The 17,138-nt window shown below is 51.5% G+C and overlaps 1 protein-coding gene across 1 annotated transcript; it reads left to right on the forward strand.

Annotated features, from left to right (window-relative positions):
- Window positions 1-10,790: 10,790 nt before the first annotated feature.
- On the forward strand, window positions 10,791-12,828 carry LOC103643908 (probable transmembrane ascorbate ferrireductase 3). The gene is made up of 4 exons (XM_008667079.4): window positions 10,791-11,446; window positions 11,536-11,584; window positions 12,242-12,703; window positions 12,736-12,828. Exons 1-4 carry the CDS (start codon window positions 11,279-11,281, stop codon window positions 12,798-12,800), a joined length of 744 nt encoding a protein of 247 aa, XP_008665301.1. The 5' UTR covers window positions 10,791-11,278; the 3' UTR covers window positions 12,801-12,828.
- Window positions 12,829-17,138: the final 4,310 nt, after the last annotated feature.

The following is a 17,138-nucleotide window of genomic DNA, read 5'->3' on the forward strand; positions in this document are numbered from 1 at the left end:
ATGACCGGGCTTACCACACTTGTAGTAAACTTTCTTGGAACGGGATTTGTAATCCTTCCCCTTCCGTTGCTTGAGAATTTGGCGAAAGCTTTTGATGATTAAAGCCATTTCCTCATTGTCGAGCTTGGAGGCGTCAATTGGTTGTCTACTCGGTGTAGACTCCTCCTTCTTCTCCTCCGTCGCCTTAAATGCCACCGGTTGCGCTTTGGACGTGGAGGGTTCGTCAAGCTCGTTGATCTTCTTTGAGCCTTTAATCATACATTCAAAGCTCACAAAATTCCCGATTACTTCCTCGGGAGTCATTAGTGTATATCTTGGGTTACCACGAATTAATTGAACTTGAGTAGGATTAAGGAAAATAAGTGATCTCAAAATAACCTTTACCACCTCGTGGTCATCCCATTTCTTGCTCCCGAGGTTGCGCACTTGGTTCACCAAGGTTTTGAGCCGGTTGTACATATCTTGTGGCTCCTCCCCTTGGCGAAGACGAAAACGACCGAGCTCCCCCTCAATCGTTTCCCGCTTGGTAATCTTGGTGAGTTCATCACCCTCGTGCGCGGTCTTGAGTAGGTCCCAAATCTCCTTGGCATTCTTCAACCCTTGCACTTTGTTGTATTCCTCCTTGCTTAGAGAGGCGAGGAGTATGGTTGTGGCTTGGGAGTTGAAGTGCTCGATTTGGGCCACTTCGTCCGTATCATAGTCTTCATCCCCTACGGATGGTACCTGTGCTCCAAACTCAACAACATTCCATATACTTTTGTGGAGTGAGGTTAGATGAAATTTCATTAAATCACTCCACCTAGCATAATCTTCGCCATCAAAGGTTGGCGGTTTGCCTAATGGAACGGAAAGTAATGGAGTATGTTTAGATGTACGAGAGTAGTGTAAGGGGATCTTACTAAACTTCTTGCGCTCTTGGCGCTTAGAAGTTACGGACGGCGCATCGGAGTCGGAGGTTGATGTTGATGAAGTGTCGGTCTCGTAGTAGACCACCTTCCTCATCCTTTTGTGCTTCTCGCCTTTTCTATGCGACTTGTGGGAAGAAGATTTTTCCTTCTTCTCTTTGTGGTGAGAAGAAGATCTTTTCTCCTTCCGTTTGGAGGAGTCCTTCTTCTTCTCCTTCCTCTTGGTGCGGGACTCTTCCGATGAAGTGCTCCCGTGGCTCGTAGTGGGCTTGTCGCCGGTCTCCATCTCCCTCTTGGTGTGATCTCCCGACATTACTTCGAGCGGTTAGGCTCTAATGAAGCACCGGCTCCGATACCAATTGAAAGTCGCCTAGAGGGGGGGTGAATAGGGCGAAACTGAAATTCTCAAAAATAATCACAACTACAAGCCGGATTAGCGTTAGAAATATAATAAAGTCCGTGAGAGAGGGTGTAAAACAAATCGCAAGCGAATAATGAAGTGAGACACGCGGATTTGTTTTACCGAGGTTCGGTTCTTTTAAACCTACTCCCCGTTGAGGAGGCCACAAAGGCCGGGTCTCTTTCAACCCTTTCCCTCTCTCAAACGGTCCCTTAGACCGAGTGAGCTTTCTCTTCTCAAATGCTTGGAACACAAAGTTCCCACAAGGACCACCACAAGATTGGTGTCTCTTGCCTCAATTACAAGTGAGTTTGATCGCAATGAAGATTGAAAGAAAGCACGATTGCAAAAACCAAGCGACAAGAGCGACAAATAACACACGGATCACTTTCTCTCTCAAGTCACTAATCACTAATGATCTCTTTTCTCAATTGTGAAACTTGGAGAGATGGAGGCTTTGAATGTGTCTTGGAATGGATTGCTAGCTCTTGTATTGAATGTTGAAGGTTGGAATGCTTGGATGTTGTGAATGGAGGTGGTTGGGGTTGTATTTATAGCCACCAACCACTTCCTAGCCGTTACTCCATTCTGCTGAGCGCGGACGGTCCGCCCGCCAGGTCCGGACGGTCCGCCCCTGTAGATCAACGGCTGAAAATGCAACGGTCAGCAGTAACGGCTATATCAACGGCTATATTGCATTTAATGCATCGTCAGATGTCAGACAGACCCAGTCGCGGACGGTCCGGTCGTGCACCCCGGACGGTCCTCGAGGCCGCTATAATTCATTCTTCCGAACCCGTCACCTTCGGGTTTTTCAGATCCTTGCCTACCGGACGGTCCGCACCTGAGGCCGGACGGTCCGAGCGAGGGTTCAGACGGTCCGCGCTTATCCTCCGGACGGTCCATAGTGCAGACTCGGATTTTTGCATTGGTTCTGTCCGAGGGTCATCCTTGTGTCGCGGACGGTCCGCCGCAAGGGCCCGGACGGTCCGCGCTTGGCCTGTTTTTCCAAAAAGCTTCTCCTGTCCGGAATAATCTACGGTATTCCGGACAGTCGATTTAGTATAGTTGTAGATGAACCTTTGACACCTGTAGAACATATAATCTAGAGCAAACTAGTTAGTCCAATTATTTGTGTTGGGCAATTCAACCACCAAAATCAATTAGGAAGTAGGTGTAAGCCTAATTCCCTTTCACCTTGCGACCCTTTAGCGCCGTCTTGAAGCGCTTGATGATGAGGGCCATCTCTTCATCATTGAGCCCGGCCGCCTCAACTTGCGCCACCTTGCTAGGTAGCGCCTCCTTGCTCCTCGTTGCCTTGAGAGCAATGGGTTGAGGCTCATGGATTGGACCGTTCAACGCGTCGTCCACGTATCTCGCTTCCTTGATCATCATTCGCCCGCTTACGAACTTTCCAAGGACTTCTTCGGGCGACATCTTGGTGTACCTAGGATTTTCACGAATATTGTTCACCAAATGTGGATCAAGTACAGTAAAGGACCTTAGCATCAGGCGAACGACGTCGTGGTCCGTCCATCGCGTGCTTCCGTAGCTCCTTATTCTATTGATAAGGGTCTTGAGCCGGTTGTATGTTTGGGTTGGCTCCTCGCCCCTTATCATCGCGAATCTTCCAAGCTCGCCCTCTACCAACTCCATCTTGGTGAGCAAGGTGACATTGTTCCCCTCATGAGAGATCTTGAGGGTGTCCCAGATCTGCTTGGCATTGTCCAAGCCGCTCACCTTATGGTACTCGTCCCTGCACAAAGAGGCTAACAACACAGTAGTAGCTTGTGCATTTTTATGAATCTGTTCATTAATAAATATAGGACTATCCGAGCTATCAAATTTCATTCCATTCTCAACAATCTCCCATATGCTTGGATGGAGAGAGAACAAGTGACTATGCATTTTGTGACTCCAAAATCCGTAGTCCTCCCCATCAAAGTGTGGAGGTTTGCCAAGAGGGATAGAAAGCAAATGTGCATTTGAACTTTGCGGAATACGAGAGTAATCAAAAGAAAAGTTCAAATTAACCATCTTTCGTTTCTCGTAGTCGTAGTCGTCCTTTTGGGAAGAAGTGGACTCATCGCTGTCGTTGTAGTAGACGATCTCCTTGATGTGTCTCGTCTTCTTCTTCTTCCCATCTTTGCGTTTGTGGCCCGAGCCCGAGTCAGTAGGCTTGTCATCCTTCGGCTCGTTGACGAAGGACTCCTTGTCCTTATCGTTGATCACGATTCCCTTCCCCTTAGGATCCATCTCTTTGGGCGATTAGTCCCTTTGTGAAGAGAACGACTCTGATACCAATTGAGAGCACCTAGAGGGGGGTGAATAGGTGATCCTGTAAAACTTAAACTTAAGCCACCAAAAACTTGATTAGGTGTTAGCACAATAATGCCAAGTGGCTAGAGAGGAGTCTCAACAAAACACAATAACCACAAAGATATCAATCACAGAGATGGCACAGTGGTTTATCCCGTGGTTCGGCCAAGACCAACGCTTGCCTACTCCACGTTGTGGCGTCCCAACGGACGAGGGTTGCAATCAACCCCTCTCAAGCGGTCCAAAGACCCACTTGAATACCACGGTGTTTTGCTTTGCTTTTCTATATCCCGTTTGCGAGGAATCTCCACAACTTGGAGCCTCTCGCCCTTACACTTGAAGTTCACAAAGAAGTACGGAGTAAGGGAGAGATGAGCAACGCACACAAGACACAAAATCAGAATGTCAACACGCACACAAGTCGCAAACAAGAGCTCGCAACACAACCCGACGAGTTCACAACTCAGCTAGAGCTCTAGATGCTATCACGAAGAAACAAATGCGTGGAATCGAAGTCTTGGTGCTTAGGAATGCTTTGAGTATGCTTGGTGTACTCCTCCATGCGCCTAGGGGTCCCTTTTATAGCCCCAAGGCAGCTAGGAGCCATTGAGAGCATTCCAGGAAGGCTGATCTTGTCTTCTGTCGCCTGGCGCACCGGACAGTCCGGTGCACCACCGGACACTGTCTGGTGCGGATTTGTTTCCTTGTTTGGCGAAGTCGGCCATTGCTGATTGAGAGCCATTGGCGCACCGGACACTGTCCGGTGCACACCGGACAGTCCGGTGCCCCAATGTGACCGTTGGCTCGGCCACGCGTCACGCGCGGAATCCTCGGCCGACCGTTGCCCCGGCTGACCGTTGGCTCACCGGACAGTCCGGTGCACACCGGACAGTCCGGTGAATTATAGCCGTACATCGTTGATGGTTTCCCGAGAGCGACGAGTTCGCCTGTGAACGGCTCACCGGACAGTCCGGTGCACCACCGGACAGTCCGGTGATTTATAGTCGTACACCGCCGTCGAACTCCCGAGAGCAGCAAGTTCGCCAGAGCCAGTCTGGCGCACCCAGACTGAGCAGACTTTGGCTGAACAAAGCCATCTCTTCTCTAACTTGATTTTTCCTGTTTTCAGCACTTAGACACAATACATTAGTCCATAAAACAATGTACTAAGTCTAGAAACATACCTTTTGACATGATTTGCACTTTGTCCACCACTTTGCATAGATTAACACAAAAGCACTTGTGTTGGCACTCAATCACCAAAATACTTAGAAATGGCCCAAGGGCACATTTCCCTTTCACTTTCACCTTGTCGCCCTCCTTCTTATCGTTGTCTTGGCCTTTGCCACCTTCCGCCGGGGGCCGGCCTTATGGAAGTAGCGCCGAAGCATGACACATTCCTCAAGGGTGTGCTTGACGGGGCCCTGGTGATAGGGGCACGACTCCTTGAGCATCTTGTCGAACAGGTTGGCCCCTCCGGGGGCTTCCGAGGGTTCCTGTGCTCGGCAGCAGCGACAAGATCTGCGTCGACGGCGTCGCGCTTCGCTTGCGACTTCTTTTTCGCCTTCTTCTTCGCGCCACGCTGGGCAGACGCCTCGGGGACGTCTTCCTACTGGCATCCCTGAGGCTGCTTGTCCTTCCGGAAGATGGCTTCGACCGCCTCCTGACCAGAGGCGAACTTGGTGGCGATGTCCATCAGCTCGCTCGCCTTGGTGGGAGTCTTGCGACCCAGTTTGCTCACCAGGTCGCGGCAAGTGGTGCCGGCGAGGAACGCCCCGATGACATCCGAGTCGGTGATGTTGGGCAGCTCGGTGCGCTGCTTCAAAAACCGCCGGATGTACTCTCGCAGGGATTCCTCTGTCTGCTGGCGGCAGCTTCGGAGATCCGAGGAGTTCCCAGGGCGCACGTACGTGCCCTGGAAGTTTCCAGCGAAGGCCATGACCAGGTCGTCCTAGTTGGAGATCTGCGCAGGAGGCAGATGCTCCAGCCAGGCTCGGGCGACGTCGGAGAGGAACAGGGGGAGGTTGCGAATGATGAGGTTTTCATCGTCCGTTCCACCCAGCTGGTAGGCCAGCCGGTAGTCCGCAAGCCACAACTCCGGCCTTGTTTCCCCCGAGTACTTGGTGATGGTAGTCGGGGCCCGGAACCGGGTCGGGAATGGCGTCCGTCGTATGGCCCGGCTGAAGGCTTGCGGGCCTGGCGGTTCAGGCGAGAGGCTCTGATCCTCCTCACTGTCGTAGCGTCCCCCACGCCTGGGGTGGTAGCCTCGGCGCACCTTCTCGTCGAGGCGGGCTCGACGGTCGCGGCGGTGGTGCTCGTTGCCGAGGCGACCCGGGGCTGCAGGCATCGCGTCCCGCGTGCGCCCGGTGTGGACTGAGGCCTCCCGCATGAGTCGGGAAGTTGTTGCGCGATGCTCCGGGGGGCACCCTTGCCTTCGGGAGGCAGAACTTTCGGCCCGTCGGACCGCGACATCCTCCAGGAGATTCTTGAGTTCTCCCTGGATACGCCGCCCCTCGGTGGTGGATGGCTCCGGCATCGCTCGGAGTAGTATCGCCGCTGCAGCCAGATTCTGGCCGACCCCGCTGGAGGCCCGGGGCAGCCTTGCCCTGGCATCGTCAACGATACGGCGCTGGACGTCCCGGGCCTGATGACGCGCTTCTCCGGCGAGTGCTCGGCCTGCCCACTCCTGCTCGATGTTTTGCCGGAACTACACAAGTTGCCCTGCTTCCTCGTCGAGCTTGGCCTGCATCTCGTGGATTTGCTCGAGCTGTGTGTCCTGACCCCCTGTAGGGACTGGGACCACAGCTAGCTCCCGCAGGATGTCAACGCGAGGCGCAGGCCTAGGGGGATCGTCATCCTCCGTCATACCAAGGTGGTTGCCTTCATCGCGACCCCCCAGATCGACGTGGAAACATTCACGATTTGGGTCACAACCTTCGTCGTCAAGGCTGTGGCCATCATCGGAGCAATCGAAGAGGCAGTAGTCGCATGCGGTCATGAAGTCCCACACGACACTAGGATTACCGAGCCCGGAGAAATCCCAACCAGAGTCGGGCTCGTCTTCTTCCTCGGAACCCGGGGGCCCGTAGGTCGAGACGGCCGTTAGTCGGTCCCAGGTTGACCACATATGGTACCCCGGAAGGTTAGGATATGCCTTTATGAACGCGCTCACCGAAGCGGGGTCGCTTGGTGGATCAAAGCTGAATCTAAAGGGCACTGGGTGGAAAACGGACGGTACCTCTCGATCGATGGACGGTGACGAAGTCGCGTTGGGGACGGACTGCACCGTTATCTCAGGTACGAGGTTGACGTCCAGCAAGTCCTTCACGAGTGTGCTGGCGTCATCTGTCCGCTTGGGGTTGGCATGTTGCGGGGAAACGACACTCGTCATTGTCTCAGGCACGAGGACAACGCCCGACATGTCCCCCGGTGGGGTGCCGGCGTTGTCGACTCGCTCGACAGCCGACGAGGTGCCACCTCCTGCCTGGCCATGGTTGCCCCTCCTCCTCCTCCTGCGGCGAGGAAGGCGGCGGGACAAACCCGAATGCTGCTCTTCCGCCACGGGGGGAAGACGTCGTCGTGTCTGCCGCCGCCTGGCGAGCTGACGGCCATCGTGGTCGCTGTCGCGCTGTGGGGGGAGGAGCACCGTGTCGTCGCCGCCGTCGAGGGACATGAACTCGAGACTCCCGAAACGGAGCAGTGTCCCGGGCTGAAGAGGTTGCTGGAGACTACCCATCTAGAACTCAACGGGAAGTTGTTCGTTAACACGCAGCAGGCCCCTACCTGGCGCGCCAACTGTCGGCGTTTCGACCCCGGGGGGTCCCTGGACCGACGAGTAAATTTGTCGCTGCGCATCCCAGCCCAGATGGGTTGGCGCGAGATGGAACACAAGGAGGAAAACGTGGCTCGTGTTATCCCACGCCAGGGGGTGTGTGCTCGTAGTAGGGGTTACAAGCGTTCGCGAGAGAGAGAGAGAGTGAGCCTGTTCGTCGGCTCGTTCTCCCGCGCGACCCTCCCGCATGAAGGCACTGGACCTTCCTTTTATAGATGCAAGGAGAGGGTCTAGGTGTACAATGGGGGGTGTAGCTAGGTGCTAACGTGTCTGGCAGAGAGGTGCCTGAGCCCTGTGTACATGCCAACGTGGCTGTCGGAGAGGTGTTAGAGCCCTGTGTACGCGGTAACGTGGCCGTCGGAGGAGCGCCTAAGCCTTGTAGAAGCACACCTGTCGGTGCTGCTGGGAGCTTGCTGACGTCTCCTTGCTTCCGTAGGGGGCTGAGAACCACCGTCATCATGGACGCACGCGGGGAGCCATCATTACTTGTTACCGGGGCGAGCCAGATGGGACGCCGGTCTTGTTCCCCCGTAGCCTGAGCTAGTTAGAGGTAGGGTAATGATGTATCCCCGTGGCGCGGTCGGTCCGAGCCCAAGGTCGGGCGAGGCGGAGACTTCTCCTGAGGCCGAGGCCGAGGTCGGGCGAGGACGTGATTCCTCCCGAGGCCGAGGTTGAGGCCGAGCCCTGGGGTCGGGCGAGGCGGAGACCACCTTCCGAGGCTGAGGTTGAGGCCGAGCCCTGGGGCCGGGCGAGGCGGAGACCTCCTTCCGAGGCCGAGGTTGAGGCCGAGCCCTGGGGTTGGGCGAGGCGGAGATCTTCTTCCGAGGCCGAGGCCTAAGGTCGGGCGAGGCGGAGCTTCCTGTTGCGTCTGAGGCTGAACTTGGCTGTTGTCAGCCTCACCCTGGTGGGTGGCACAGCAGTCGGAGCGGGGCGAGCGGTGCTGTTTTCTTGTCAGGTCGGTCAGTGGGAGGGCGAAGTGACTGCGGTCACTTCGACCTTGCCGACTGAGGCACGTGTGTCAGGATAAGGTGTCAGGCGATCCTCGCATTGAATGCGCCTGCGATACGGTCGGTTGGTGAGGCGATTTGGTCAAGGCTGCTTCACAACGAAGCCTGTCCGAGCTAGGCTTCGGGCGAGTCGAGGGTGCGCCCGTTACTTGAGGAGGCCCTCGGGCGAGGCGTGAATTCGTCTGAGACTACTGTTCCCACCTGAGGCTGGGCTCGGGCGAGGCGAGATCGCGTCCCTTGAGTAGACGAAGCCTTGACCTGAATCGTGCCCATCAGTCTCTGCAGCTTGTGCTGATGGTGGTTACCAGCCGTGTTTAGGAGTGTTGGGGGTACCCCTAATTACGGTACCCGACAACTACTCCCCACTGGCCGGTTACTATATTATGTACTTATTCCATTTCAAAATATAGTTCTTTCTACCTCATTTTTTTCCTATCTACATTCATTTAAATGATAATTAATATAGGCATACATACAAACTGCATTCATATGTCGTGATTAATGCACGTAGATTTCTAGCCCACTTTTTTCCAACCATTTCAGAGAGATGAAAAAGCCGAAGATGTGCAGGAAGGACTATGAAAGCAACCTTCGGGTTTTAGTAAAGTCACGAGCTATTTGGCAAAAGAAAGCGAATGGTGTGATTAATGCACGCAGGTCTCGATCCTCTTTACACACAAGGTCCACGTCGAGCACGGGAAACAAGAAAATTCAAAATTTAACTTATCGTTGTAAGCGGGTCCTACACTACAGACTCTTACGAAACATTTTCAATTTTTTTGCTAACAAGCTCACGAAAGATGTTTTTTTTGACCTTCGGCGCAATGCTTTCGTTTGTTATGTGGTCTAAGCTTGTTGCAAAGAAACGAACAAATACCACGAGGGGCTACTGTTGTAGGTCTTCTTCTTTCGAAGGTCCTCAAAATACCAAGATAATAGTTGTTTTCTGGTATATTTCTAAGTATTACATGTACTTTTACCAAAAGCATTTCTGGATGAATCAGTTATGGACGAAGGTACAAGTTTCGGGATACCATCGTAGAGGGCCAAAGGACGAAACTGGAAGAAGTCGAAGCAGGTCTTCTCGGGTTCGTTTGCCAAGATGACATAAAGAAAAGACACCTTTGTCCTTGACGTGCTAAATAGTTCAAATGCATAGGATTGATGGTGTAAATTTAATTTTACTAAAGTTGTACTCTGCGCCTATAAATATAGTAGCAATGCCATGCATTTGGACGGCTTCCAATCGAGGATGTTCTCGCCTAGGTAGCTGACATTTTCCTTCATCTTGTAAGCTTTGCAAAGTCGAAGGTATAACTGTAATATTTGATTTAATATTAAAAACCGAGGAGCGTAAGAAAAGTTTACAAGATTGTATGATATGACCCGTATTCATGTCTCATGTGATTTACTTTTCATTCCGTTACATTTCCGTATTTACATTTCATTTATTAATTACAGTCATATCTTCATCATTTACTTGACCTTCTCCTTAAAGAAGGATGAATATAAAGATGAAGGTAGAGCTCAATGTCATTGTGTTGCCTTGGGTATAAAAACAAGTGACCAACTATATTTAACATTGAGTCCATAAAAAATAAGAAAATAAATCAGTAACATAATGATGTAATAGTGAAACAATATAACATCATGTCATTAGACCGGCTCGACTCGGACTCGTTTAGACACGTGAGCCTCTCCGAGCTGAGCTGAGCCTGAGTGTCGCGAACCTCGATTTTTTTTTGGTAGCCCTACTCAATGCTGAATGGAGCAGTTTCATCATATTGAACTCTAATCAAAACACTGCCTTAATAAACAGGAATTCATTTCAAAGTCTATAATGGGTCTGGGCCATAAGGATTGCTGGTCAAACCATGCTATAGCCTATAGGTATGGAGGCCCAGTTCAATTGCTGAGTCCAAGGAGCATAAGCGGAAAGCGGAAGATGCACAAAGCTGCTACAGACTGCATTACAAAGTTGCTGTTTCCTTTATATGATTATTATGCGGAATGAAGAACTAACTACTCAATCCCAAAATAGTTGAGTATTTTTTTATTTTTGTTAGATATCTTATTTGAATGCTTGTCTTATTCAATTTATTATATAATTACTATTTATTTTGCTATAACTTACTTTATCATTACAGATATCTTAATACTAACTTATTTACTTTATTATTCATAAAAAACAAACGGTCAAACATGACATTTAAAAGTCGACGGAGGGACTATGTGCGCTGCAGTCTCATGCCATTACTATTAGCCATTTTTTCCGCATAAAAAAGGTAGCCTGATTACTTCTGAAGTTCTGCTTTGGCAGCCAAACCCCAGAAGAAGTAACTGTTTTTTTTGTTGTTGTTGTTGATCTGTTCATTCATGTCACTCACGGCCATGTGTAGGCTCTCGGTCTGCACATTCTATAAGATTACTTGCTCCCTTGGATAGCCCCCTAGGAGTTGTTGGACATAGCCGATCGATGCCTTGCTTAAACACCCGGCTGGGCGATATACCAAACCCAAAACCACCCTCCCAGTGTAACCTCAGATTCTCGCCGCGGGCTCGTTATCGTTAAAACGCCCAGCGCTCCCATGCAAAAACGGCTGCACAGCTTCACCAGCTAGCTGAAACTACTAGCCCCAACAGCCCCCGCCTCTACTCCTCGCTTCCGGCACGTGTCCCGTCGCTTCTGCTTGCGAGTTGCAGACGGCTCGACGACCCATCGATCGATCGACCGTGTCTTCTTCTTGCCGGCGGCGGAGACGAGCGAGCTGCTGTCAGGTCGGCTGCTAGCTGCTAGCTGCTGCAGGCGGCAGCCATGGCGCACGGGATCATCGGGAGCCACTACCACTCCATGTTGGCGTCGCGCGTGGGCATGGTCGCGCACGTGCTGTTCCTGACCACCGCCGTGCTCATGCTCGTCTGGCTGCTGCACTACCGCGGCGGCATCAACATACAGTCCGAGGACCCCGAGCAGATTTTCAATGTACGTCTTATGTTAGACATCGATTTCCTCTACCTTTGTTCTGTCATATTAGCTTGCGTTTAACTTTGTGGCACATCGTCCATTTGCAGGTTCATCCATTTGTGATGTCCTGGGGGTTCATTCTTCTGATTGGAGAAGGTACGTCCAACTCCAACCTAGCACTGTCATGGTTCATGGAATCGATTCAAAGCATGCCATTTGAGTATTGCATACATGAACAACTGCCCCAGGATGAAACTTTTAGATGCTATTCATGTTTATATATTCGACACGACGGCTGAGCAGAACCACTGCCGAAAGCCCCCCATGAAGATGACAAGATGCAGTAGTTGTCCCTGTCGAAATGGGCCAGAATTCCCTCTTTTGTGCGTGTGTGTGTGAGAGAGAGAGACGAAGAAGGCCATCACGTACTAGTTCCCTGCACTTTAGACGTGCTGATGATAGGTGCTGTACTAGTAGCGGGGTTTGGTGGCAGCCAAAGCAGTGGACGAGCTCGTCGCTGAGTGCCAATCAGTGTGTTTGGTGCGTGTCTTAGCGCCAGTCTAGTCGGATTTTTTCCCCGATAATGACCATTCTGATCGCTACGTTTTCCTGCCAAAGCACGTACGATCGACCCCATCAGTGTAGCAACTGCAAAGTGATTATGTTTCCCGGGGAATTTTGTTACAACAAGCAGGGTAGCAGCTCAGGTCGCATGATTTTGTCTGGATTGCTGTCCTCTGCTGCTGTTTCAGATAGATGTAAACGTACGTGTTAAGAGGCATGCTGACAATGGAATTCCAAATCTGTTTGCAGCAATCCTGGCATACTCGACGATCCCTTCGCACATAGACCACCGGACGCAGAAGATGGCGCACATGCTGATCCACCTGGTGGGGCTCATCCTGGCCATCTTCGGCGTGTACGCGGCGTTCAAGTTCCACGACGCGGCCGTGGCGCCGGACCTGACGAGCCTCCACTCGTGGCTCGGCATCGCCGCCGTCGCGCTCTTCGGCCTGCAGTGGCTGTTCGGCTTCGTCACCTTCTGGCTGCCCGCCGCGCACGCCGACACCCGCGCCGCCGCGGCCCCCGCGCACGTCATGGCCGGCCTGGCCATCTTCATGCTCGCCGTGTGCGCCGCGCAGACCGGCCTCGTGGAGAAGAGCGCCGCGGCCGCCTCCGCCGCCGAGCTGAAGCTCATCAACGTCACGGGGATCTTCATCCTCCTCTACGGGCTCACTGTGGCGTCCGCCGTCGCGCTGCGCAAGGCATTCTTGTAGGCGGCGGCGCGGATTTGCATTGCCCGGCCCGCGCGCGTCTGTTTGCTCGGTCGGCGCTCCGCATCTCGCTCGCGCGCGTTCCGCCGTTGACGTGACACGGTTGGTGTTTCCCTCGTACACGCGGGAGATGGTTTGTGGGTGGTTCGCTCGTGTAATGTTGTGCATATTGCGTGAGTTTTCTGCGGCTAGTCGGCTACCACCTGTTGTATCTCTATTCTTTCCATGTCTTCATCTTTTCTTCTTAAAAAAACACGCACTTGAGTTTGTCTTTTGTAGGTGCCTCCAATCCAGCAGTTACGGATGATACAAACATCATCTTATACCAGCACTTACTAACAACTTTTATATATCATATAAATAAGTATTAAGATATTTATTTAAATATAATTATTGTTTATTTTAAAACACTAGGATACGTGTGGTTTGATGGTTAGTCCCATATTTTTCGAAGTTGTAGACATGCTCGCTAAGTATTTTTTTTGCGCGGTGTGGTAGAGTAAAGTTGGGTGCTCAGCAGGCGCAGTAGCTGGCTGCGTGGCACTAGAGTCCACAAGACAGTAGCTGAGAGAGGGCCAGTTAGTCAAAGAGCATGAGACAGACCTAAAATGTCAGCGTGTCCATAGGGCAGTAGCTGAGAGAGGGATGAGAGAATCAATTAGGACACATGGGGTGGGCCTATAGTGTCCGCGTGGATGGTGAAGTTGTAGTAGCACCTAGTGCCTATATTATGTTCTTAATAGAGTAATATAGATAAATAGTTATTGAGATATTTATTCAAATATTATTATTCTTTATTTATAAACACTAAGGTATGTGTGGTATGTTAGTTACCCTCAAATGTTTGGAGCAAGAGGGTGTGAGTTTAAATGCTCGTTTTGCATATATTTTTTTTGTGCGGTATGGTAGCGCGAAAAGTGAAGCCGTGGTAGGATCAGGTGCCCACATTAAATTTTTAATATATTAGTATAGATTTATGTTACTATAATACATTTTTACATATATTTAATTTAAATTAAAAGTGTTTAACTGTTCGAGAAGTTTTGGAACTCAAAACTAGTAATACGTGTTTGTGCATGTATGAATATTTATTGCATCTACCGCTTTACCTTTTGTGTGTTCGGTGCTTGGCATAGCTGAGTATCACATAAACCAGCTCAACTTCATAAACATTAGAGTTAAGCAGCTCTATTTCAAAATTGCGGGGGGTTTAAAAGTGTTAGGCGTGTAGATCAACTCTAGCTTTACTAAAATAAAATTTTATTTCGAAAAGTCTCATATACCCTTGAATATTGTTGGTACCCTAAATCAGGGGTACCCTATTCTACAGTATAAAGACGCTGCACACGTACGAGACCTCCAGGTCACACGGGGAGTGGCACCCGACCCCACCACATGAGCAGGCCTAAGGGCACCACGTGGCGAGGAAGGATAATACATCTCGGGAAGCACCGTTGGGTCTGGACCTCCGCAGAGGAACACCGGACCCCTGTGAAGTACGAGTCCGGAGCTCCCGAGGAGACATGTCGGGTCCCCCGGGTGGGTCCCAGGTCCCCCGAGTGAGGTCTGGGCCTTAGCAAGGTCCTGAGACGGAGAGGACCCCGGCACAGGCAAGGGTCCGGTGCCGACATGTGTCCAGGCCTTGCCCTACGCTCCCCGCTCAGGCGGAGACCCGCCGCGGCCGCGGGGCTTGAGGCTCATGACATAAGCCAACGAGCCGAGCCTGACGTAAGGCCCATACGGCTGTGCAGCCTTTGCATTTATTGCGGAGAAGACGCGCCGCCTGCCACCACGCTGACGGGCGACACGCCCTCTCAGGATTTAATGCGTCCTGTCCAATCCGCCGGCAGACGACGTCAGGGTCACCCAGCAAACGGCGCGCCTGACCAGTCTGTTGGTGAAAAGTGCGCCCGTGCCGAGCGGCGCACAGTACTCATCATCCCTTCTACAAGAAGCTTCCCCTGCACGCCGAGGATACGAAGATCTCGGGCGTCAGGGGAAGAAAATTGCTCCAGCAGCAAACATTTGTGGCTCCAAGCGCTATATTCTTTATGTCCCTGGGCCCACCTGTCGGGGCCCAGTACCTTTGTGCATGCCCCCCTTCAGCTATAAAAGAGGAGGCATGCGACGTTACACACAGGCTTAATCTTTTAGATCCAATCTTAGACTCACAAGCTCATACAAGCTCACAAGCAATACATCACACAGTGGAGTAGGGTGTTACGCTCCGGCGGCCTGAACCACTCTAAACCCTTGTGTGTTCTTGTGTGAAAGGGAATTAGGCTTACACCTATTTTCCTAATTGATTTTGGTGGTTGAATTGCCCAACACAAATAATTGGACTAACTAGTTTGCTCTAGTGTATAAGTTATACAGGTGCCAAAGGTTCACACTTAGCCAATAAAAGACCAAGAAATGGGTTCAACAAAGAGAGCAAGGGATAACCGAAGGCTGCCCTGGTCTGGCGCACCGGACTGTCCGGTGTGCTGCCGGACAGTGTCCGGTGCACCAGGGAACTCCAAGCCAAACTCTTCACCTTCGGGAAAATCCAGAGGCGCTCCGCTATAATTCACCGGACTGTCCGGTGTACATCGGACAGTGTCCGGTGCCCCAGAGGAGAGCGGCTCTGAACTCGCCAGCTTCGGGAATTCGCTCCGCTATAATTCACCGGACATGTCCGGTGCACACCGGACTGTCCGGTGAGCCAGCGGAGCAACGGCTACTTCGCGCCAACGGTCACCTGCAGAGTCATTTAATGTGTGCCAGAGTGCGCAGAAGTCAGGCACGCGTGAAGTGGCGCACCGGACACTCTACAGTATATGTCCGGTGTGCCACCGGACATCTAGGCGGGCCCAGCAGTCAGAGCTCCAACGGTCGGAACCCAACGGCCTGGTGACGTGGCTGGCGCACCGGACACTGTCCGGTGTGCACCGGACTGTCCGGTGCACCATGCGACAGACAGCCTCCACCAAACGGCTAGTTTGGTGGTTGGGGTTATAAATACCCCCAACCACCCCACATTCAAGTCATCCAAGTTTTCCAACTTCCAACCACTTACAAGAGCTAGGCATTCAATACAAGACACACCCAAGTGATCAAATCCTCTCTAAATTCCACAAAAGCTTTAGTGATAAGCGAGAGTGATTTGTTGTGTTCCTCTAAGCTCTTGCGCTTGGATCGCTTTCTTCTTTCTCATTCTTTCTTGTGATCAATACTCAATTGTAACCAAGGCAAGAGACACCAATTGTGTGGTGGTCCTTGCGGGGAAGTTTTGTTCCCGGTTGATTTGAGAAGAGAAAGCTCACTCGGTCCGAGGGACCGTTTGAGAGAGGGAAGGGGTTGAAAAAACCCGGCCTTTGTGGCCTCCTTAACGGGGAGTAGGTTTGCGAGAACCGAACCTCGGTAAAATAAATCCGCGTGTCACACTCTTTATTCGCTTGCGATTTGTTTTGCACCCTCTCTTGCGGACTCGATTATATTTCTAACGCTAACCCGGCTTGTAGTTGTGATTAACTTTGTAAATTTCAGTTTCGCCCTATTCACCCCCCCTCTAGGCGACTTTCAACTGGTATCAGAACTCGGTGCTTCATTAGAGCCTAACCGCTCGAAGTGATGTTGGGAGAACACGCCAAGAAGGAGATGGAGACCGGCGACAAGCCCACTACAAGCCACGGGAAGGCTTCATCGGAAGAGTCCCGCAAAAAGGGAAAGGGGAAGGAGAAGAAAGCCTCTTCCCACAAGTCGCATCGGAGTGGGGACAAGATAAAGAAGATGAGGAAGGTGGTCTACTACGAGACCGACACTTCATCACCTTCCACCTCCGGCTCCGACGCACCCTCCGTAACTTCTAAGCGCCATGAGCGTAAGAAGTTTAGTAAGATCCCCTTACACTACCCTCGCATTTCTAGACATACTACATTACTTTCCGTTCCATTAGGCAAACCACCAACCTTTGACGGTGAAGATTATGCTAGGTGGAGTGATTTAATGAAATTTCATCTAACCTCACTCCACAAAAGTATATGGAATGTTGTTGAGTTTGGAGCACAGGTACCATCCATAGGGGATGAGGATTATGATGAGGACGAGGTGGCCCAAATCGAGCACTTCAACTCCCAAGCCACAACCATACTCCTCGCCTCTCTAAGTAGGGAGGAGTACAACAAGGTGCAAGGATTAAAGAGCGCCAAGGAAGTTTGGGACGTGCTCAAGACCGCACACGAGGGTGATGAACTAACCAAGATCACCAAGCGGGAAACGATCGAGGGGGAGCTCGGTCGCTTCCGTCTTCACCAAGGGGAGGAGCCACAAGACATGTACAACCGGCTCAAAACCTTGGTGAATCAAGTGCGCAACCTCGGGAGCAAGAAATGGGATGACCACGAGATGGTTAAGGTTATTCTAAGATCACTTATTTTCCTTAACCCTACTCAAGT

The sequence above is a fragment of the Zea mays genome, chromosome 1, assembly GCF_902167145.1.
Source record: "Zea mays cultivar B73 chromosome 1, Zm-B73-REFERENCE-NAM-5.0, whole genome shotgun sequence".
NCBI lineage: Eukaryota > Viridiplantae > Streptophyta > Magnoliopsida > Poales > Poaceae > Zea > Zea mays.

Excerpts from the sequence above, each read along its gene's own strand:
- LOC103643908 (XM_008667079.4), top strand. The coding sequence starts at position 11,279 with ATGGCGCACGGGATCATCGGGAGCCACTACCACTCCATGTTGGCGTCG. Across the intron at positions 11,447-11,535 it reads ACCCCGAGCAGATTTTCAAT|GTTCATCCATTTGTGATGTC; the intron begins GTACGTCTTATG and ends GTCCATTTGCAG. Across the intron at positions 11,585-12,241 it reads CATTCTTCTGATTGGAGAAG|CAATCCTGGCATACTCGACG; the intron begins GTACGTCCAACT and ends ATCTGTTTGCAG.